This window comes from Manis pentadactyla, chromosome X (assembly GCF_030020395.1).
Source record: "Manis pentadactyla isolate mManPen7 chromosome X, mManPen7.hap1, whole genome shotgun sequence".
NCBI classification, from domain to species: Eukaryota; Metazoa; Chordata; class Mammalia; order Pholidota; family Manidae; genus Manis; species Manis pentadactyla.
In genome coordinates, this window is record NC_080038.1 from 126,012,556 (window position 1) to 126,037,217 (window position 24,662).

The 24,662-nt window shown below is 38.2% G+C and overlaps 1 protein-coding gene across 11 annotated transcripts in view; it reads right to left on the bottom strand.

The window, feature by feature from the left end:
• The window catches only part of ENOX2 (ecto-NOX disulfide-thiol exchanger 2), a 302,249-nt gene that overhangs the window by 21,331 nt on the left and 256,256 nt on the right, over positions 1 to 24,662 (bottom strand). For all 11 annotated transcript variants that reach the window (XM_057495823.1, XM_057495824.1, XM_036931200.2 and 8 more), the window contains 4 exons: positions 15,650 to 15,883; positions 13,302 to 13,514; positions 11,427 to 11,533; positions 2,841 to 2,955 (listed from right to left, as the gene is read on the bottom strand). In XM_057495823.1, coding sequence (XP_057351806.1) covers positions 2,841 to 2,955; positions 11,427 to 11,533; positions 13,302 to 13,514; positions 15,650 to 15,883 — 669 coding nt within the window. The remainder of the gene's footprint in view (positions 1 to 2,840; positions 2,956 to 11,426; positions 11,534 to 13,301; positions 13,515 to 15,649; positions 15,884 to 24,662) is intronic.

Sequence of the window (24,662 nt, forward strand, 5' to 3'; positions counted from 1 at the left end):
AAAATGACTCCTAGCATCCTTAATTCATACTCTGTTGCCTCCTTTTCTGCCATTTTTTTCTCAGTTCCTGATGTCTTCACTTTAGTCCCAACCTTCATCATTTCACATCTAAATTCCTTTAAAAGCCTCTGGTTGGCCTCTTTTAATCCAAAATTATTTCCTAAATACATAATCATGTTGCCTTCATCACACTAGTGCCATGGCTGAGACATGCTTATTGTGCCATATTGCCTGCTATGCTAAGTCTAAGCATGGCCCTCATGGTCCCCCATAATCTGGATCTGTCTTGGCCACTCAATCTTTTATCCCTCTCTACACATCATCTTTACTTCCCTCTTTGAGCTCTGCCTTTCTCCTTTCCTGCCTCCACATCAAGCCGCTTTAATTTCCCTCCTCTCCAAACCTGTTCATTGTTCAAGGCCCTGATCAACTGTCATTGCAACTACTCTGGCCCACACTAATATCTCTTGCTCTTGCTGCATTCTAATCCGTACCTTCCAGGTTAGCACTAAGTAGTATTGCTTATATTTTATGTGGATTGACATATATTACATCTTTATTTCTATCAGTTTATAGAATCATAGTGCTTGTTAATAAATTGATCACACTTCTAAAATGAGAATAATGGGAGGTGAGTGGAGAGAAGGAAGGAGATTGGATACCAAGAGAAAAGAACATTTTGGCTAAACAATGAAGAATTAGTGTAAGTCAATGTTTTCCAAATGCGCTTTCTGGACTACCAGCATCAATATAATTTAGGATGCCTGATAAAAATGCAGATTCCTGGATCCTGTTAGTCCTATTAAGTCACACTCTGGAGCCCAGAAATCTGACTTTTTAAAGGTAACACAATGACTTTTATATACATACCAAATCTCAGAACCATTAGTCTAGGTGAAGATGGCAGAAGATAAATACTAAAAAGGAACTGCTTTTCTTAAGCTTACTGGGTAGGAGTACTTTCCATCATGGCTAACAATAGGATGAAATATTTTCACACTACCATGATTTGCTTTGATGTGATTCGCCCTCTTCACCACATCACTTTGAGCACAGTAGTCCTTTCTTCTGTGTCAAGAGTATTTCGAGTATTGCATCACAAATATGAGATGGCTAGTAGAGATACTCTTGACAAATATACATTTTGTGGCACTCCAAGGAAAGGTTAACTGAGACTGATAGCCTAGCTTTGACTCTTACTTTCTCTGTGAAGTAAAATTTAACCAGAAACATGCTGTAGGCTCCTGGAGTTCAAGTTTGGTAGCCAAGAAAGAGAAAAAAAAAAACCACCCTGAGATCTAGTTGCTTAAGCTTTTAATTGGAACCAAGCAATAACTAAAACATGTAGCTGATTTAGATAAAAACTGAGGACCCACTCACTGGTTCACAGTAAGCAGGATTTCTGCTGTTGAGTACTACAGAAGCGAAATAACAAAATTAGATACGATCGAGGGGAAGAAAAATGCACAAAAGTCCTTGAATTAAAATGAATTGAAACCTTCTGGGAGAAAAGCTATTTGGTAAGCTCCATTAAGTGTATTGTAGATAGCTTTATTTGACAAAGCAGCATCCTGGCATGTGGAACAGGAAAGAAAATAGCTATAAGATGATCTGTCAGGGAGTTTCCAGTCTCTAAACGAATAAGATTCTGTGCAGTAGCCAATACAGCTTTTAACTCAAAAGAGATACAGAAGCAAAATGCAATTATATAACCCTAGTAAGTGCTTTCAGTCTGAATCTCTCATACACCCCTCTCCTCCTTAATAAGTCCTCAAACTCAGCAATTTATCCAATGGATGCTCAAACTTATGGTTGCATTCATTTCAGGGTTACACTGGATTAACTCTTATACGATACTACAGATGCTGAGGTGGAGACAATCCTACCAGTCAAAGATTCAACAGTAATAAAACACCCTGGCTAAGCACTTAAATAACTTGAATAGCTCAATTAGTATTAAACTCTTTTGTTTATTTTGGCTATAAGTTTATACTCTATGTTTGCAGTAATTAGTTCACTGCTTTGAAAATGCTATCCACTGATTATAAAGGGTTTATTCAATATATATTGAGGTTTATATTTAGAGACCTAACATATGGCAAAAATAGAGGAAATTCAGATCTAACAGCTAACGAATGCCTTAAAAAATCTGACTTGGTGGTTTTCTTTCCTTAAGAGCTTCTGTTTATGGAGTAGATTCCAGGACCACTGAAGTGGCTTTATTGCTGCTGACTTTAATATGCAAGTACTAGAACCAAGAAAGTCTGACTTACATTAGACTCAGTCTAGTCTCTGTCTTCTCTGTCTCTGTCTCTCTCACACACAGACACACAGACACACACACACACACACACACACATACACACACACACACGGTAGGAACCGTATACTGCCATATCTCCAATGTCTAGCAAAGTGCTTGGCATGTAATAGTTATTAAATAATGCATGGATTCATTTAACCATCACAAAATCCCTGTTAGATGGTTTTTATAATGTACTTCTTACAAAAATGGAAGCTGAGGCTCACTGGGAAACAAGTCCTTTCTCTGTCAAGGAAGACAGAGCTGGAACTAGACCTCAGTTGTTCTAACTTTAGGTCCAATGCTTTGTCCACTTTTCAAGTCCACTTTTAATTAGGCACTGTGATGAAATATGGGGGTAAATGAAGACCACAGAAAATCCTATAGCCACATGGTTGGCATTCAGCCAGTGTGTACTTATATGGCCTTTCCAGTTGGTAGCTGGTTTGTGCTCATACCTTACTGGTGTTAACAGTTTTAAAATATCATCCCTGTAAGTAGATGTTAGTTAAATAAAACAAAGCAGAATTATCTTTACCTGATTCCTCAATTTCTTTCGTTTCTGTTGTTTCTTCTATTTCATCATCAGACATCTCCATTTCTTCTTCTCGCCTGATTCCCATTAATTCATCATTATGTATGTTGCGAATTTCCTAAGGTTAAAAAGTATGCTTTTTAGGTGGGAAAGCCTTTAAAATGTTTAGGAAATTGTTGAAAAGAGTTAAGGATAAGATGAAGCAGGATTTTTTTTTGACAAATAACAAAACTTCAGTGTACTCTTAAGGCAAAAGCAAAAGGGCATGTTGAGTCTGAAACAGTCTCAATATACAAACACTTTGTACACTCAGTCTTGCATACGGCATTTTTTCCATACCCAGAGCTCTGGCAGGGAGTGATTCTTGCATCCTTCCCATATTGGAAAGTACTGTTGGCCATGAAAGACACCTCACCTCTTACTTATATGGATTTCTGGGCTTTCCTTTAAGTGTTCTGCCATTTTCACCTTCCCATGTCAAATCCTTTGATTTTGCTGCTTTCCATCCTCTTCCCTCTCCCCTTGCAGTCTAACTTGACAGAACTCTTAATTGAACTTTTGCAGGTTTAGAAGTTACAGCAAAAATAAGCTGCCAAGAGTGAACTTCTACCAGATCAGCCTTTCCATGGATAATTACTATATGCTCAACCCACAAACCCAAACCAAACTCCCAACTACCTAAAGGCATTGCACAGTGAACAAAATAAAGCATATTCTGAAGAGGAGCTGACACTTGGAGGGAGGGTGTGAGTCTTCTAGTTTTTAAGGGCCTTTTAAAAGAGCAGATAACAGTTAGCATCTCACAGAGTGGTTAAAGCTTTAATAGAAAACCCAAACTTTTTATATGCTAAAGACACCAGGGAGAGAGTTTAGGGCAACTACAGCTATTGCAAAGTGAGGAGGGATATCCCAGAAGGGAGATAGCCAAAGGCAGTGAGATCCAAACCTGTGTGTAAGATCTGTTCACAATTCACCCTTGAACTACAGGGCATTCCAAACAACATAGCTAAGTGTAAAAGAATGAACATAGATTTGGGCTGCCATCTAGGAGAGATAATTTCCATCTTAAATCCAATGAAGGAAATTGACCATTAAAAATATAGGTAACTGTTAAACCACTCTGTTGTACACTTGAAACCAATATAAGATTGTATATCAATCATACTTCAATTAAAAAAAGACCATTAAAACAAAACAAAGTCAATATTCTTTGGAAAAATATAATACAATTCATAATAGAGTAATAGACTTAAAAGCAAAATATTTACGATATGCAAGTTAAGCCCCAGATTATTTGACATTCAAAGAACTAGGATGAAATGACTTACTTTGAAGAAAAAAGACAACAGAGACCAAACTTGAAATGAACCAGATATGGCAATTAGCAGACAAGGAGTTAAAGCAGCTGTTATAACTATCTCAATGATGGAAAGGAAATGTGCTCATAATGAATTAAAAGAGAGAATCTTAGCAGAGAGCTAGAAACTTTAAAAAAACAATCAAGTGGGAAATTCTAAAACTGAAAAATGTAGTATCTGAAATAAAAGTAATTGGATGAACCTAACAGTAGAATAGATATGACAGAATAAAGAGAGAACTTGAGAGAAAAATACAGATTTATCCAATCTGAAGAACAGAGAGAAACTAACTGGAGTCACAGAAAGAGGGAAGAGATTAAATGATTCAAAATTTTTGAAGAAAAAATAGTTGAAGAGTTCTCAAATTTGATGAAAAACACTACTCTATATATTCAAAGAGCTCAGGAAACCTGAAGCAGGGAATGTGTGAAAAAAAAGTATGCCTAGGTAAACCATAGTCAAACTACTGAAAACTAAACATAAAGAGAAAGTCTCTCTTTAGTATAAACTAAACTTGTTACGATAATCACTTCACAATATATGTAAGTCATTATGCTGTAGTACACCTTAAACTTATACAGTGTTATATGTCACTTATATCTTAATAAAATTGGGAAAAAAAGAGAAACTCTTAAAAGCAGCCAGAAAAAAAATAACACATTATATACAGGGGAACAATAATTTGAATACTTTGATTTCTTTCAGAAACAATAAAGTCCAGAAATCAGGGGAGCAATATCTTTAAAGTACAACAAGAAATAAAAATATCTGTTTTCAGAATAATATATCCAGGGAAAAGTTTTTTCAAGAATGAAGATGTTATAAATAAATATATATATATATATATATATTTAACTTAAAAAAATTAAAGTATCATTGATATACAATCTTATGAAGGTTTCACATGAACAACATTGTGGTTTCAACATTCACCCATATTATCAAGACCTCACCCCCCCATTGCAGTCACTGTTTATAAGTGTAGTAAGATGCTATAGAGTCCCTACTTGTCTTCTCCATGCTGTATTGCCTTCCCTGTGACCCACCTATTTGTGATTGTGAATTACAGTGCCCCTTAATCTCCTTCTTCCTCCCCATCCAGCCTCCCCAACCTCTCCCAACAGTATGGGAGAATATATTTGTAAATGACTTATCTGGTATAAATACATTTTCAGATAAATGTAAATGCAAGAATTTTTCACCCAAAGATTTGCACTACAAGAAATGCTGAAGAAAGTTCTTCAGGAAAGCATGCAGAACATTGGAAATGATCAAGATCACACTGGAGAAGTCACTTTTTCAATAAAAAAGCAAGCATGAGAACTGTGCATTTTGGAGCAGTTTGCAATCATTAAGAGGTCATTTGATGCCTTTCAGAGGCTCCTCAGTAATGAGCTGAGAATTCTTTGCCTAGGTTAGCTCCAATTGGGCCAGCAAAGCTGTCTGTCAAAAACTGCCTCCATTTAGGGGGATTATAAATATTTCAAGTGGGTTTCTTAATGATTAATGCTATAGTTAATCACCATCTCAGCTAATATCTTCCTTTTTAAATTTCTTCTATCAGGAAAAATAATTTCTATATCAAGTCAAACTTTCACTGAAGATAAATAAAAGTGACTTTTTAAAAAGTGAGCTATTCTGTGTTACCTGATAGTTAAGAAGTAATAGAAAAATAGAAGTAATAGAAAATAGAAATACTAACATAGCATCTCTCATGTGCTGCAGGGGCATTACTTAAAATAGAAGTAAATAATGACTTGGTCGTGAAAAATGAACTTTAAAGAGCTGTGTCAAGAGAGAGATTTGCTATGTCTTATTCAAACTCATTGCACAGAGAACAATACAGGAATTGCTCATTTCTAAGAATTCATTCTGTCTCAGGAGTCTGGGTTTCAGTTATCATCAAAGGGCTGTTACTGGGTAGGTGTATAATGAGGTTTGACATGGGCAAATTTGGAATATTGTACAACTTGCTGCATCAGGAACAGTCAAGGCTCTCCTTTTGCCAGGCAAAAATGTGGACTGTCAGAGGGTATAAGCAGAGACCAACTCTCAATTCACAAACATGTCGTCTAATTCAGGACAAATTATTGTGTTTCTCAGAAGAGTAAATTATATTCTTTCTAGGGAAATGTCCCAGGGCAGGAAGACATGAGAGTTAAGACATGCCCTGTAGCTGCTGAGCATCTACAAAACACCTTACTGGTTCCAGCTGGGCAAGAAAGCATTATTTCTTCTTAGAAGTATAAAAAGTTCAGTAACTAAGTGATAACAGCTTATACAGAGGTCTTCCACACCTTCAAAAAAATCCCTAGAAATATAACACACCTATGGGTAAATTTTACCTCAGTGCTTCAAAGTACTTGAGGAACATGTTATCAATTCCTTTAGCTGATAATGAAATGAAGTTAATCAAAACTAAGGGGAAGTTTGCTCTCTTATTTAGTCAGGCAGGCAAAATGGCAGAACTCTGAGCCCTGTAACCGCTAGATAATCCTTCCTTAGCTACAAAGAAATTAAGGCCTGTTTCATTACTCTTCCAAAAATATCCAATATTAGGTCACATGAATGGGATGAAGGCAAAGAGAACATCAGAGATAAGTCATAGGGTACCATACTAAAGTAAACTTATGGGCAGCATTTAGTAAATGACAGTACCCCAAAGTAAAGCAGGTGAGATTTTATTTCGTTGAAAGCCTTACCATTAAACATTTGATACCATTAAACATTTGATATCTAAGATACTTGTTTTCTGTATTTTCTGGTTGGATCAAAAAGCTATACTTTGGGAATCAAACTCTACCAAATGCTTTCAGAGTGAAAGGCTAAAAGGTAGTGCTTACCTAGGGAGGGCACTCTACTTACCTTGGATACAGGTGCATGAGGAGGACTCTGAGCCACTGAAGGGCAGGCAGCAAGGGAAATAGCTACCTCCCAGATCTGCCCCATTTCCCACCCTGACATTTGGATACAGTGTAGCAACCAAGAGTGACAATGGAATGCAAAAACGTTTTCCAGAAATTTTCATTTGTAGAGACTACATCCAAAAAGGTAAGAAGCCCTCCTAAAGTTTCTATACCACTATATTGCTCACAGTAGACCAGTGGTATTTTTCACTGGAACAGTGAACTGTTAGTGATTTCTGAAAATGCATTGTAATGTCTTTGAGTCTGTTCTAATGGTAATTTGTCTGCAGCTTAGAAATTTACACACTGCTCCACAATGGAGGACAAAGCACTTTCACATAGAATAAAACTGAAACCTGAGACAGAAGAAAGGGCATGAAAAGAATCCCTTTCTACCAGCTGACATTTTTGATTTATCATACAGTAAGCAAATCATAATCATCGCACATTAATTAACTATAGTTTCACAACAATGTATGCGGACTCAAATTCATCTTACTCATGTTTTATGTTAGGAACATGATTATCAGATATGCAAAATTCCTTATTAATTGTGTAATAAAGTTGGATTTACCCACACTTTCAATATTAACAGGATACTAGGTGAGGAAGGGTGAGATGAAGGAATGAAATGGAGCCGAGGACAGAGAGACCTTCTACATTTATGTAGAAATATAATTCTGAGATTTCATTCAGAACAATGAAGCAAAGCACAAACACAGGTTCTGAATCAATGTCTGTTGTGAGATACATAGTGGAAATACAAATTAAATTGATCCAAATATGTTGGTATGTGTTTCTTTGGTTGAAAGCAATACCTAGTGTTAGTGCAAATGGGTCCTAAAACAAGGGTATGTAGATGACTTGAACATCTATCTGCAGTTCTTCAGAGTTTGGAATTGTAGGCTTGGAAATCTGGGAAGTTATTTTAGCAGTCACAGTGTTTCATTCTACAAGAAAGCTAGTAATCACCAAGTCCCTCTTTCTCTAGCCTGGTGGTACAAGATCTTATATTAGGGAGAATGCAAGGGCGTGTCTTCCAGTGCCTACTGCTGTGGCTCTAGTTCCTATATATCATCCAAGGCTTAGCTTCTAATCTAGGCCAGCTTCTCAGTGAGAGAAACACACGGGTTTTAAATGATTCAGTAGAAAAAACAGTTCCCACAATATATAGGTGTCAGTAGAGTCACTACAGGCACTTTCAGTAAGGGGATGGACTTTAGCTTTCTCTTATTGCTCTTCCCAATTGTATCAGCAGGAGCCTCATATACACATAAATCAGGAAAGTAAACCAATGAAAAAGACTCGTTAATAAACTAGTCTGCCTGACATATGTTAATGAGATGAGTGCCAAAGCGCCCCCAAGGCGGGGACTTTTCCTTTTACTCCATGACCTTTCTCTCATCAGAGTAAGACAGGGCTACCTGCTGGTAGGAGGGTAACAATAAGACAAGGAACAGGTACTTTGTGACATGTGGAGGTCACCAGCTGGCTTATTCCCAGAAACAACTAATAAAACATTTCAATGTCAGAAACTTCCACCTTGATGAGACCTCTAATTTAGAAGTTGTAGCTTCTATGTCTAGGTAAAAAAAAAAAAGCCAGTCTGGTTGATTAAGTTAGTGAGATGCCGTGATTCTCAGCTGGCCTCTAAGGGGCAGCCCCAATTTAAGAGGGAAGTTCTGTCACTTTCTACAGGATAGCTCCTTTTAGTCCCCAAAGTTGCTTATTATAAACTGAAAATGCGCAGAGGTTAAAAAAAGAAGCCATGATTTAAAGAGGCACCAATATGAAGTAGAAGACATCTTTTAGGTTTAGGGAATGCATGCCAGAGGAAGGTCATGATCTATGTTTCACTCTCAGTAGTTATCAAGATTGAGGTATTCAAGGTGACCCTTAGTTTTAGTCCAATTCAATAGGCAGGAAGTCTTTTTCTGGGTTTCTACAAAGTCTGCAAGGTTCATTAAGCAACATGTAGCTCTAGGCAAGTCATGCTGGCCATTTACTTTATCCTCATCACTCTGCCAAGGAAGCTGTGCTACAATATTAGGTGACAGGGTGTATATAGCTCTAGTTATTTATAGGCCCAGAGAAATGTCCAGCTCACGGGCATAGCTATTGTTACTCAGATAATTAAACTCAACTATATACATACCAGATAGATAGACTTGAAAAGAACTACAGAATGCCTTGATGAGTAACATTAATGGAGAATATTTTATTGCACTGTTGGTTACAAAAGAGTTGTGGCCTAGGCAAGTCAGTGCTCTAACCAGAGACTCCCTTCTTCCTATGAAAAGGCAATGTTGTACTAGCAGAGCTTTCCATACCAGACTGGCCAGTTCAGACAGCTTCCTCTACTCCCTCAAAGGGATACATGCATATATATATTTAAGGGAAGGTAGAGACTAAATACAATAGAGACTTTAATACAATTTTAAGACATATTGAGCATTTTTCTCTCAACCTTTATTCTTCTGAACTATTCAAACTAAAGAGTTTGGGTATTTTTAATTTAAGGTACTAAACTCCACTTCTCTTGATCATTTTAGTTACCCTTCTAGCTTCCTGAGGGCAAAGACCATTTCATCCTGTGTTGTCTGTCAAAATGCCTGAAACAGATTAAGTGCTCAGTAAACAGTGAATTGAAATGTTGAATTTTGTTTGTTGAGGCTCAAACAACAGGAGGTAGCCCTAGGATTAGAACACCATTTTGTGTTACAGTAAGACAATAACTCCCTTTTTTTCCTCCCAATTCTTTTTTTTGAACAATTAAAAATGCTACTGGCTTTTTATGACTCTACCCATCCACTGGGCTGATGTCTTCAGGGATTTCTCTCCAGTGACCCCCAAGTCCCTTTCTGAGCCAGAACTGATGGGTCAGAGCATATCAGTTTATAAATAGGGTTTGACTTATTTTCCTCTAAATGTTCTTCATGGTTTTCAAATTGTTGCCGCATGAACTATGTCATGCATTCTTATGAAGGACAGAAAAAACAGATTATTATCTTCGTATTACAGATTAGGAAATTGAGGTCTACAAAGATTAAATGACTCAGTCAAGACTACAAGGCAGTTTATACCAGAGCTCAGAGTGAGAAGAAATTCTAGTTCTACATTGCCCAGTTACTAGCTGTGTAATTTTGTGAACATCACTTAATATTTCTTTGTCTCAGTTTCCTCACATGTAAAACATGGATATTATATCTACTTATGTTATCCATTATGGAATTGTTAATGATAAATTGAAATGATACTATTTATCATGTATGTAGCATTTAATCCTGTAAGACTGGCTCCATTATTATCTCCAATTTACAGATCAAGAGAGAGAGACGGAGAAAGGCTAACTTGCTCAAAGCCATGCAGTGATGTACTGGAGCTATGATTTGGATTCACGTCTGACTGTAAGGTTCTTTCCATTAAACCACATCTACTGAGAGTCTCGCAGAGGTGAAACAACCAATGTGAAAGTGCTTTTGAAAATACAAATGCCTCGCAGATGCTATTTAAATGTTAAGGGTCATGACAACCTGCCTTGATAGATAAGTGAGACTACTACCAACCAGATTGGCAAAGAGGACTCAGAAACGAAATTGAACAAGTTGCTGCATACATAGATTGAAAGTGCCAGAGTTGGGTAAAGAAGCTGTCCATAGGAACAGAACAATTTGAGGCATATGTGACATCATTCCAAATCAGTGAAAACAAACATCCTATCTTGGTTTTTAATCTTGGATTCAGAATAGCAACCTAATCACGTCAGACATATTCTAGCGTCATGCTAAAAATGTCACTTGAGCACAAACGGAGAGGTATGTGTCAGTCTTAAATCTGAAATCAGAGTCCTCTGTTACCTTCAAAATTGCCATCTATAAAGATGGCTGAGTAGGCTTGATAAAAGAAACTCAGAAATTTCAATGCTCCAGTGCAACACCAGGCAGCTTCCAGCTTCAACTGTCAAAATGCTCTAATAAATGTAAGACAGCCCTAATATTACTAACACTAGAAGAACAGGTCAGTAATTATTGCTGTACCTAGGCCTAACTAGCTTAGAGAAGCAAACTTATAATTATCACAGCTACATTTTCACTACTAATGTTTCCATCCAGCAGAATGCATTCAAGACAGCATGTGCACATTTACTACCCTTTTGGCAGCAGGTGGTCTGGACACAGCGATGGGCTAGAGAACACATCTTAGTGTTTCATTAGGACCTTGTTATGACAATGGGAGCTTGGCATTATTTAATTCTGGCCAAACTCCAAATAAATAACTTGTTAAAGCAAGACACTGAGGGACTACCAGAGTAAAAAGTTACCAACCTCAGCTTGTTTGCACCAAACACTGATGTTTTTCCGCTGAGCTTTTGTGAAGTGGTCCCAAGCCTTCTGTTTGGAGGCAGAATGGTACACAGCTACTATCTGCTCAACTGCAGCATCAGATCAGCAGTTGAATCAGGCCAGAGCATCATCCAGGGATGGCAAAAGAGAGGAGAAAAAGAAAAAAGGAGCATCAGACTTCTTGTATCTTCTTGTGTGACACTACTAGACTATGGTTGTGCTTGGAAAAGGCTATGTGCGTTGGGGTACCATGATCTTAGAGGGAACTCAAAGGCAGAGATATCAACATATAGAATTAAAAAAAGGGAACTTCAGAAAGTTTGGGGTGTAATGGTGACAGAAGTTTTAATACGGGTAGTCTGTATTCAGGTAGGAGAGGCAAGAGTCAGGGTGAATGTGCGTTAGTACTACTGATTTCACACAGGATGGCAGCAAGTGCCAAACCTTACAAGCTCCTTTTGACCACTGTTTTCTTTCATAAACTAGCCCTCCAAAATGAGCCTGGATATTTCACTTCAAAAGAATCCATTCTTTTACTATTGTCCATCATTTTACTATTCTGCAGTATGTTTAACTAGAAGCATCAAATCAAAACCTAAGATGGATGGAATCCATTTTAGGTCTACCTAGATAGGCTTGTTGAATGGGAAATATGTTTTCTGGAAGAATACTGTGTAAATGCAATCCTAGAGAGTATTTTTCAGGGTCTCTTTACAAGTCAAGCATGGAAATATGTACAAATATCCTGGGGCTTTATCCTAACCAGTTCAAGAGAAGGGAAACTTAGACATGCCTTTTTTTTGGGAAAGAAAAAGAAGCCCAAGAGGCTCTACCTGGTTCGGTGTTCAGAGTAAGAATATCCAGAGGTTATTTCTTCCTTTACAGCCCTATTTGTACCTTGACTACTAAAGATTTAAGGATTTATATTCCCATGATGCTTCCTGCTCTCTTTTTCTATGTATTCTGAAGCCCTAAAAACATGGGTTTTCTCCTCCTGGATTCCATGCTCTTACATACTTTCAAAATAAAAACAGAAAATGAAACAACTTCTCCTTAATCCCAATTATGTTTGAGTCAAATATGAGAAGCCAAGTATGAGAAGAGTTGGCCATAATTGTTTAAAAGCAAAATCATAAAACTATACCTTATTTTTCAGGTAAACAGAGGTTTTTACTCAAAAGAGATAAGTGCATAGTTATATATTGTGATGAACTAAAAACATCGCTTTAGAATTTTTCTGATTTGTCTAATTTAAGAGACCTTGCATAGGTTTGGAGTGGTATGCTTTAGAAAATGGCCATTTCAGTGGCTTCCTATACTGTCCAATTTCTATGACACCCAGTGAAGGAAATGCAGAGGAAATGAAACAGAAAGCAAAAGGGGAAGCAGCAAATTTGGCTTTTGCTCAATCACCTTGGGAAATATAATCACATTTATTACTAAGATGGGGTACCAAAAAGTATATTACATGATAACAATGATGCAGATCTGAAGCAAAGAAGTTTACAAATGCTGGTGCTACAGTCTAACTTTATCAATGAAATTCTGAACTTTCCACCAAGGCCTGGGGCTGCTGTAACTTACTTTGAGAGCAAGCAAAACAAAAGCACAGGATTGTGGCCTAAGTGCCAGGAGCTATCATAGATACACCAAAGAAAATGAACATGGGAGGTGCCCACATGTATCCCATGAAACCAGAGCTTGGGCATTTGGCAATATAAGATCACAAGGTGGTGAAGAAGGGAGCCTTGCCTCTTGACATAGGATGGCTCTGCAGGCCTGGCTCCTGTATAGAGAAAGTGGTGACTAAATGACATGCCCCCTCACCCCTCCAGCAGAACTCTGGCTTGTACTTACATTGAATGAGAATTCCAGAAAGGGCCTGCTTGAACTTCTCCTTGGCTTCTTCCATGTCTTTCTCATGGGTGGCTTTCTCATTCACCAGGCGGCGGACGTGGCTGTTGGCTGACTGGATCATGGAGTAGAAGTTGTTGGCACTGCGACGGTTTACCTCTCCTCGTTCAATCCAGGTGAGCAAGGTCTGCACGGCTTCTGAGAATTTGGAATCATCTGAAAAAAAGAAAATTTATTTTAGAATCATGAAAAGTAACCAAAGAGGCCACCATGGCTCTTTGGCAGTGGTTGCTAAAGGAACTGCTGAGGATGAGGAGCCCTACATGCACACCCATGTACACATAGGCAGCAGGCAGGCAGACAGAATGTAAAACTTAAAAAGTAGTCAGATTGGTCATAGTCTATGAAGAATTTTCAGACAGAGAACTGCTTTTTTTTCTTAAAAAAAGTTTTCTTTGCTGATACAGTTTTCACATATTGCAAATTTTTAAACTTTTCTGATTGTGTGTATGTGTGCATGTGTGTGATACATGAACTAGCAGTAAGAGAACTTCAGAATTCTAGTCCAATTTTTTAATAAGGAAATGTAAAGTTGAATCTTGAGTTAAACTTGAATTTGACAGTAATTTTGTCATGGATCTATGGAATAACAGAATTGGAAAGAGCCTTAAGAAAGACTTAAATGGGTAGTTCCTAAGGTATAAACACTGTAGCTTTGACCTTTTATAACATCACTGCTGCATTCAATATACAGCCCCAGGCCTTCCACTCAGTCTAGTCACCATCTATTTTGATGTAATTCATTCTATTTCTACATTTCTCTACATCCTATTTCTCTTGCCTGGGGAACCCCTGAGTAGATTTCTGCAGCTAGTTAGGAGTTATTTTCTAATGTTAAAGTAGTGGCACAGCTCTTCCTGAACTTCTGGTCCAGCTTCCTGAGATAGCCACTTATCAGTTAAGGACTTCTGATAGAGTGAATCCATTAGCATCCCACTGAAGGCCTGGTCTAGTGCTCCACATCTCTCTCGGGCCAGAAATCCCTCTGTCTAGTGGAAATATCTCTCACTGCAGTTTGACCTTCTTGCCTCTTGCCTTTTTTCAGTGAAGGCATATGAGAGGTCAGCCCCCACCCCCCACCTTTATAGTAACTTTTCATTTCATTCCTTGAATACAGTCTTTATTTTGATATTCACTTTTTGTTGAGACCCACACAACCAGAAAATCCATTTAACAAAAATCTTCAAACTGACCTGGTTGGTGTCATGTGAACAAGTAACCCTTGAACCTGGCATCTTACCAATGTTTTCAGCATTTCTAGCTTTTCAAAATATACCACTATTTCTGTGTCTCTATTCTGGACTCTTATGTTTTCTGCTTTTCTCTTATAGGAAGACAAAATCAATCCAAACAATGGATTTTGTAAATGTGTGAATCTCTCAGGCTATATGTTGCAAACAAGCTTGGTGAAGGAGACCTATTTGTGAAGTAGAATTAGCAGAATCTTGCTGAGCCTAGAGCACAAGAAGCATGGAAAATTCATACTGTTAGAGCTGGGTTGGTGTCATCAATAAGATTAGTGGGATACCAGCATTCATACAGTAAAATCAACCATACTTGGAGATTGAAAACGACTGGATTTAAGCTACTAACAGAGGAGAGCAGGAAGGGCAATTAATGTTAGATAAGCAAAATTGCTCTGAGAATGAAGCAAGGGGAACAGGAAATCAAAACTACTGGGGAAGCAGTCTGATTTACCAATGTCTAGAAGTCTCCATAGTCACTGTGTTAAATAAGTTGGCCATTTTAATTAACAAGTTCTCCTTTAGTTGGTGGTATCTGTCTTTGAGTAATCTAACAAGAATGTAAACTCTAACTACTCTCAAGGCTGCCATTTTCTCATCTGTCAAATGGGATTTTTACCAGAGTTTTCCAAGGTCACATCAAGTTCTATAATCTTCACTTTTTTCTGATTTAGAATTCAAAACTAATTTGTTTTCTGTGATAAAAAGGAGGTCCCTACAGACCACAAGTCATGGGTCACAGCTAAAATTCTCTTATCTGGAAAAGTAGGAGAAACTTGTTTTTTCCTAGTCACTTGATGTGCATAGACAGAAAAACACCATCCCTTGAGACAGTGATGGATCAGAAACACAGGAGGGAGGGACACATTTTCAGGTTTTTGAATGACCAAAAAATACCTCTCTGTCTGCTAGGCTCCAACGTAAGAAATGCCTAGAATCTGTTGTGGGAAATTCTAAAGATAATTGCCAAGAACACAGATATCTTTATTAATAATTTCTCCAAAGAAAATAGTTCTTTTAATCACAACGGTTGAATGTTTTATATACCTTTCAGTTTTTCAGCAACAATGCTGCATTCGTGATCTGAATAGTGGACCACTGGGGGTGGGGATGGCGGGCGCAATCTTTCTTCTTCCATCCTCCTACGGTGGCGCTCCTCCCTTGCTAGCATACGCTGTTTGCATTCCCACTCATACAGGTCATCTCGAGCCTGTGCAAAATCAACATGGAGTCGACCTGTGTCCTTCTTGTCAGTGCTGGAGCCCAGGCGAATACGGTAACCTAAATGGACAAGAGGCAGAGAGAGTACAAGAGCAGCCCAGTGACTGAACAATGGTACCTTTCCATGTTCAGTGCTTCAGATGTGGTTGCAGTGGTTTCAAGTGACCATATAATGATAAAAGAGTCAGTCCAACAAAATGATATAACTATTATAAATATCTATGCACCCAACACAGGATCACCTACTTATGTGAAACAAATATTAACAGAATTAAAGGGGGAAATAGAATGCAATGCATTCATTTTAGGAGACTTCAACACACCACTCACTCCAAAGGACAGATCAACCAGACAGAAACTAAGTAAGAAGACAGAGGCACTGAACAACATATTAGAACACATGGACCTAATGGACATCTACAGAATACTCCATCCAAAAGCAACAGGATACACATTCTTCTCTAGTATATGGAACATTTTTAAGAACAGACCATACACTAGGCCACAAAAAGAACCTCAGTTAATTAAAAAAGACTGAAATTGTACCAACCAGCTTCTCAGATCACAAAGGTATGAAACTAGAAATAAATTACTCAAAGAAAATGAAAAAGCCCACAAACACATGGAGACTTAATAACATGCTCCTAAATAATCAATGGATCAATGACCAAATAAAAACAGAGATCAAGCAATATATGGAGACAAATGACAACAATAACTCAACACTGCAAAATCTGTGGGATGCAGTGAAGGCTGTGCTAAGAGGGAAGTATACTGCAATACAGGCCTACCTCAGAAAAGAACAATCCCATATGAACAGTCTAAACATAGAATTAACAAAACCAGAAAAGGAAGAACAAATGAGGCCCAAAGTCAGTAGAAGGAGGGACATAATAAAGATTAGGGCAGAAATAAATAAAATTGAGAAGAATGAAACAATAGAAAGAACCAATGAAAGTAGGAGCTGTTTCTTTGAGAACCCCTAGCCAGACTTATCAAGAAAAAACAGAGAGTCTACACACATAAACAGAATCAGAAATGAGAAAGGAAAAATCACTATGGACACCACAGAAATACAAACAATTATGAGAGAATACTATGAAAAATTATATGGTAACAAACTGGATAACCTAGAAGAAATGGACTACTTTCTAGAAAAATACAACCTTCCAAGGCTGACCCAGAAAGAAACAGAAAATCTGAACACACCAATTACCAGCAACGAAATTGAACTGGTAATCAAAAACTCACCTAAGAACAAAACTCCTGGCCAGAAGGCTTCACCGCTGAATTTTATCAAACATTTAGTGAAGACCTAATACTCATCCTCCTTAAAGTTTTCCAAAGAGTAGAAGAATTCCAAACTCATTCTGTGAGGCCAGTATCCCTCTACTAACAGAACCAGGCAAAGACACCACAAAAAAAGAAAATTACAGACCAAGATCCCTGATGAACATACATGCAAAAATACTCAACAAAATATTAGCAAACCAAATTCAAATCTACATTAAAAAGATCATACATCGGGGATCAAGAGAGGTGAGGCTTAGAACCTCACCCCCCCGTTCTGAGAGAAATCTTCTGCATACGTGGATGTTTTATTGCCCTGGTCTAGCTTGGATTAACACATAGTCTACAGGCACACACCTGATCACCTACATGTGCTCTCTTACAACACTAAACTATGTTTTCTACCTTTATCTTGTATCTACCTACCACTTCAGCATTTTATTAAAAATAATAATAATAAAAAGAGAAATGTGGTATCCACATATAAATCAAGTATAAAAACCAAATGAGTATTCATATTTGAACTGACTGTTTATAGTTCATAATGCATGAGCAAAACCGAAAGTTTCTGTGATGACTGCCCCTGTACTGTTCACTATGTAACTTATTCATTATGTAAGAATTTGTTCTACATGTAAAAACTTGTTTGTTATGCCTCAGAAGATTGGAGACTGACAAAAATTAGGCTTGGGGTGGAATAATGATTGTGCATTGAGCACTGACTCCCCTATACAGAATTTTATTGTCGTTAACAACCATTTGATCAATAAATATGAGAGATGCCCTCACAAAAAAAAAAAAAAAAAAAAAAAAAAAAAAAAAAAAGAAGGACAGACTTCCAATGGTAAAATAAATTAGTAACCGGGATGTAATGTATAGCATAAGGAATATAGTCAAGATATTGTAACAGCCTGGTAGGGTGATAGCTGGAACCTCGAATTATGTATATAAATGTTCTACCACTGTGTTGTACACTTGAAACTCATGTAATGTAATACTGTGTGTCAACTACCCTTCAATAAAAAATAATTATTAAAAAAAAAAAAAAAAAAAGGAAAAAAAAAAAAAAAAAGATCATACATCATGATCAAGTGGGATTCATCCCAGGGATGCAAGGATGGTACAACATTAGAAAATCCATCAACATCATCTACCATATCAAGAAAAAGAAGGACAAAAACCACATGATCATCTCCATATATGCTGAGAAAGCATTTGAGAAAATTCAACATCCATTCATGATAAAAACTCTCAACAAAATGGGTATAGAGGGCAAGTACCTCAACATAATAAAGGCCATATATGAAAACCCACAGCCAACATTATACTTAACAGTGAGAACCTGAAAGCTTTTCCTTTAATATCAGGAACAAGACAAGGATGCCCACTCTCCCCACTTCTATTCAACATAGTAGTGGAAGTCCTAGCCACGGCAATCAGACAACACAAAGAAATAAAAGGCATCCAGATTGGCAAGGAAGAAGTTAAACTGTCCCTGTTTGCAGATGACATGATATTGAACATAAAAAACCCTAAAGAATCCACTACAAAACTTCTAGATCTAATATCAGAATTCAGCAAAGTTGTAGGATACAAAACTAATATGCAGAAATATGTTGCTTTCCTATACACTAAAACTGAACTAGCAGAAAGAGAAATCAGGAAAACAATTCCATTCACAATTGTATCCAAAAGAATAAAATACCTGGGAGTAAACCTAACCACAGAAGTGAAAGACTTATACTCTGAAAACTACAAGACACTCATGAGAGAAATTAAAGAAGATACCAATAAATGGAAACACATCCCATGCTCATGGATAGGAATAATTAATATCATCAAAATGGCCATCCTGCCTAAAGCAATCTACAGATTCGATGCAATCCCTATCAAATTACCAACAGCATTCTTCAATGAACTAGAGCAAATAGTTCTGAAATTTATATGGAAACACCAAAGACCCCAAATAGCCAAAGCAATCCTGAGAAGGAAGAATAAAGTAGAGGGGGATCTCTCTCCCCAACTTCAAGCTCTACTACAAAGCCACAGTAATCAAGACAGTTTGGTACTGGCACAAGAACAGATGCATAGACCAATGGAATAGACCAAGGAGCCCAGCTATAAACCCAAGCATAAATGGTCAATTAATATACAATAATAGAGCCATGGATATACAATGGGGAAATGATAGCCTCTTCAACAGCTGGTGTTGGCAAAACTGGACAGCTACATGTAAGAGAATGAAACTGAAGCATTGTCTAACCCCATACACAAAAGTAAATTTGAAATGGATCAAAGACCTGAATGTAATTCATTAAACCATAAAACTTTTAGAAGGCAACATAGGCAAAAATGGGCATTATATAGCAGCATGGGCTGGGAAGAATGGAAAAGGTGGCCTCAAACTGTGATGTCTTTGGATAACTTCAGGAAAGTCAGTCACTCCACCACACAGAATTTTGATAAAATTTCAATGTATCAGCTTCCCCAAATTTCAGTTCCCCAAATCACTTCCTAGATGTATTTGGTGACTCTGAAACATTTATTTCTGGTGAAAATAGTAGATATGATGGGGAGAATTATGTGGTCCAGGAGAAATATATTTTGGGATCCTTAAAGAAAGAAGTAGTGTGCTTATAATATAGTGGTATAGGGCTAGGCTTCAGAAAATCAGTATTCAAGTCTGCACCTCCACTTTTTGTGCCATCTATACTACCCATTTTAAGTTTCAACAAAATATAGGGAAAAACATTAGTAAGTTTTTATTAACTTTTAAAGCTTCAAAAGCTGAACTAGGTTCGTTTATACATTTATATCATTTTATTCTCAACACAAGCTTGCAGAATAGCTCCTGCCTTAAACAACTAAAAATATGGACAAAATAAATGAGACAATAGTTTTTGAGACACTGAACATTAGGCAGTGAAGCTAGATCACTGAGAGACAAGAACCAAATATAGAGGTCCCTATCATTTCTCCAACTGTTGCCTGGTGAGAGTTTCTAGGCCTCAGCACAGGAAGGGGAACTTAGGGAAAGCATGGAGATACCCCTGAGTTGAGAAAATTGAACTGAGAATCCAGAGAGACTATGGCAGATAGAGTTTGTAAGGCAGAGTATGGGCAGGAAGAAAGCTACACAGAGAAAGAACTTCAGAGATCTGCAGAGAACCCTCCACTATTATTTAGCTGTGTATTGATGCCTATGTGTGTGTTGGAAACTACCTCAGCATTAGAGACAATTCCTGTAGCACACACAGGGCTAGGAGTAGTTTCTTTCCCTACCAGCCAGAGCAGAAAAACTAAGTATTGGGTAGAGTAATCAGAAAGGCTTTGCCTTAGCTAGCTTGGAATCCATAAAAATTACCTAATATTCAAAGAAGCAGGAAAATCATAATAAAGATAAAATCAAATCAGACCCAGAAGTGATAGAGATAATACAATTAGTAGATAAGGACAGAAAAACTAGTATAATTGGGGGAGGAGCCAAGATGGTGGCATGAGTAGGGCAGTGGAAATCTCCCAAAACCATATATATTTTTGAAAATACAACAAATACAACTATTCCTAAAAAAAGACCAGTGGATACAGTACAACAGCCAGGTTACATCTACATCTGCAAGATCTCAGCATAGCACGAAGGGGGTAAGATACAAGCCATGGCCCGGTGGGTCCCGAGCGCTCTCCCCACCCTGGCTCCCCAGCAGCAGGAAAGGAGTCAGAGCGGGAAGGGAGTGGAAGCCCAGGATTGCTAATCAACCAGCTCTAGTAATCCACACCGGGAGCGCAGACACACATTGCATGGTGTGCTGGATATTAGAGAAATGGAAAAGCAAAATCTGCAAGCGGGTCTCCACAACTGGCTCCCCTGGGACAAAAGAAAAGCGAGTGCTTTTTGAAAGTCTTAAAGGGACAAGGGCCTCACAGCTGGGTGGAAGCATCCCAGCACACTCAGCCCAGCAGGTTGGGAATCCTGAGGAAATTCAGGCGCCCCAGCCCCCTGGTTGGCAACACAGGCGACCTGAAGCCCCTCACGGTGATAAGCAGCCTGCCAGTCATTCCCCCGGCCAGTGTGGCCCCCAACACAGAAGCCCAGTAGCCAGAGAGTGGCCGCATATGCCCGTGGCAGCGGTGGAGCAGACTGGGAGCAGCTGCATGAGCTCAGGGTGGCAGCAGACCAGCCTGAGAGCAGCTGCGTGAGCCCAGGGTCATGGAAGACTAGCCTGGGAGTAGCCGTGCATGCCCAAGGAGGCAGCGGAGCAGCTGAGGAACAGCTGCACCCTCAGAAGCCACCCAGAATTTTCTCTAGGCGCGCAGCCACCTGGGCCAGACCCAAAGGCTGCTGCTGGCGTGCAGCTGCCTGGCACAGACAGAGGAAACCAGGGCAAGGCAGGAAGGGGTGCCGTTATCACAGGAGAGCACACCCAGTGCACCTGCCACTCCCAGCAGGGCTCTGGGCTACCCTGACGGTGACCCCACCCACAGCACCTTAGGGGATTAATCTGGAGGCTGCTGCAGGTGTGTGGGTAACCGACACAGGCAGCAGAGAAGGGCAAGGTGACCAGCAAACAGGAAAGGATATTGTTCTCCCAGCTGACACATGCGCGACCTGCCTACAGCTACCTCTATTGCCATGAAAAGGCAGAAGAATTTGGTCCAGTCCAGAATTACCCAGACAACTCATGAGGGAGGGCCTGGGGAGACAGATTTAACCAATATTCCCTAAAGAGAATTCAAAATAAAGGTCATAACCATGCTGATGGACCTGCAGAGAAATATGCAAGAGCTAAAGGAGCAAGTCGGGAGAGAGAATACAGAAATAAAACAATGTGTATAAGGACTTAAAAGCAGACTGGATGAGGTGCAAGTGGCCATTAATGGAATAGAAATCAGAGAACAGGAACACAGAGAAGCTGAGGCAGAGAGAGAAAAAAGGATCTCCAGGAATGAAAGAATATTAGGAGAACTGTGGGACCAATCCAAATGGAACAATATTTGCATTATAGTAGTACCAGAAGAAGAAGAGAGAGAAAAAGGGAGAGAAAGTGTCTTTGAAGAAATAATTGCTGAAATCTTCCCCAAACTGGGGGAAGAAATAGTCTTTCAGGTCATGGAAGACCACAGAACTCACAACACAAGGGACCAAGGAGGAAAACACCAAGACATAATAATTAAAATGGCAAAGATCAAAGACAAGGACAGAGTATTAAAAGCAGCCAGAGAGAGAAAAAAAGGTCACCTACAAAGGAAAACCCATCATCAGGCTATCATCAGACTTCTCAACAGAAACATTACAGGCCAGAAGAGAATGGCATGACATATTTAATGTAATGAAACAGAAGGGCCTTGAACCAAGAATACTGTATCCAGCACAATTATCATTTAAATTTGAAGGAAGGATTAAACAATTCCCAGACAAACAAAAGTTGAGGGAATTTGCCTCCCACAAACCACCACTATAGGATATTTTAAAGAGAATGTTCTATATGGAAGCACCCCTAAGGCTGAATAGATGTTACCAAAGAAAATAAAATCACACCAAAGAAAGCAGACCAACCAAATACTAACTAAGGCAAAAAATAAAATCAACTACTCACAAAAGCAGTCAAAGGAAACACAAAAGAGTACAGAATAAAAGAACTAACATAAAAAGAATGGAGGAGGAAGAATAAAAAGGGAGAGAAATAAAGAATCATCAGACTGTGTTTATAATAGCTCAATAAATGAGTTAAGTTAGACGGTCAGATAGTAAAGAAGCTACCCTTGGACCTTTGGTAACCATGCATCTAAAGCCTGCAATGGCAATAAGTACATATCTCTCAATAATCACCCTAAATATAAATGGACTGAATGCACCAATCAAAAGACACAGAGTAACAGAATGGATAAAAAAGCAAGACCCATGTATATGCTGTTTACAAGAGACTCACCTCAAACGCAAAGACATGCACAGACTAAAAGTCAAGGGATGGAAAAAGATATTTCATGCAAACAATAGGGAGAAAAAAACAGGAGTTGTAGTACTTGTATCAGAGAAAATAGACTTCAAAACAAAGAAACTAACAAGAGATAAAGAAGGACATTACATAATGATAAAGGGCTCAGTCCAACAAGAGGATATAACCATTATAAATATATATGCACCCAATACAGGAGCACCAACATATGTGAAACAAATACTAACAGAATAAAAGGAGGAAGTAGAATGCAATGCATTCATTCTAGGAGACTACAACACACCACTCACTCCAAAGGACAGATCCCCCAGGCAGAAAATAAGTAAAGACATAGAGGCACTGAACAACACACTAGAACAGATGGACCTAACAGACATCTACAGAACTCTACATCCAAAAGCAACAGGATACACATTCTTCTCAAGTGCACATGGAACATTTTCCAGAATAGACCACATACTAGGCCACAAAAAGAGCCTCAGTAAACTCAAAAAGTTTGAAATTCTATCAACCAACTTCTCAGACCAGAAAGGTATAAAACTAGAAATAAATTGCACAAAGAAAACAAAAAGGCTCACAAACACATGGAGGTTTAACAACATGCTCCTAAATAATCAATGGATTAATGACCAAATTAAAACAGAGATCAAGCAATATATGGAGACTAATGACAACAACAGCACAATGCCCCAATTTCTGTGGGATGCAGCAAAGGCAGTTCTAAGAGGAAAGTATATAGCAATCCAGACCTATTTAAAGAAGGAAGAACAATCCCAAATGAATAGTCTAAAGTCATAATTATTGAAACTGGAAAAAGAAGAACAAATGATGCCCAAAGTCAGCAGAAGGAGGAACATAATAAAGATCAGAGAAGAAATAAATAAAATTGAGAAGAATAAAACAATAGAAAAAATCAGTATAAAGAAAGAGTTGGTTCTTTGAAAAAATAAACAAAATAGATAAGCCCCTAGCCAGACTTATTAAGAGAAAAAGAGAATCTACACACATCAACAGAATCAAAAATGAGAAAGGAAAAATTACAACAGACCCCACAGGAATACAAAAAATTATTGGCGAATACTATGAAAATCTATATGCTAACAAGCTGGAAATCGTAGAAGAAATGGACAACTTCCTAGAAAAATACAACCTTCTAAGACTGACCAAGGAAGAAACAAGAAATCTAAACAGACCAATTACCAGCGACGAAATTGAATCGGTAATCAAAAAACTACCCAAGAGCAAACCCCCCACACCAGATGGATTTACCATGGAATTTTATCAGACATACAGAGAAGACACAATTCTCCTTAAAGTTTTCCAAAAAATAGAAGAGGAGGGAATACTTCCAAACTTATTCTATGAGGCCAGCATCATTCTAATACCAAAACCAGGCAAAGACCCCACCAAAAAAAGAAAATTACAGACCAATATCCTTGATGAACATAGATGCAAAAATACTCAACAAAATATCAGCAAACCGAACTCAAAAATACATCAAAAGGATCATACACCATGATCAAGTGGAATTCATCTCAAGGATGTAAGGATGGTAGAATATTCAAAAATCCATCAACATCATCCACCACATCAAC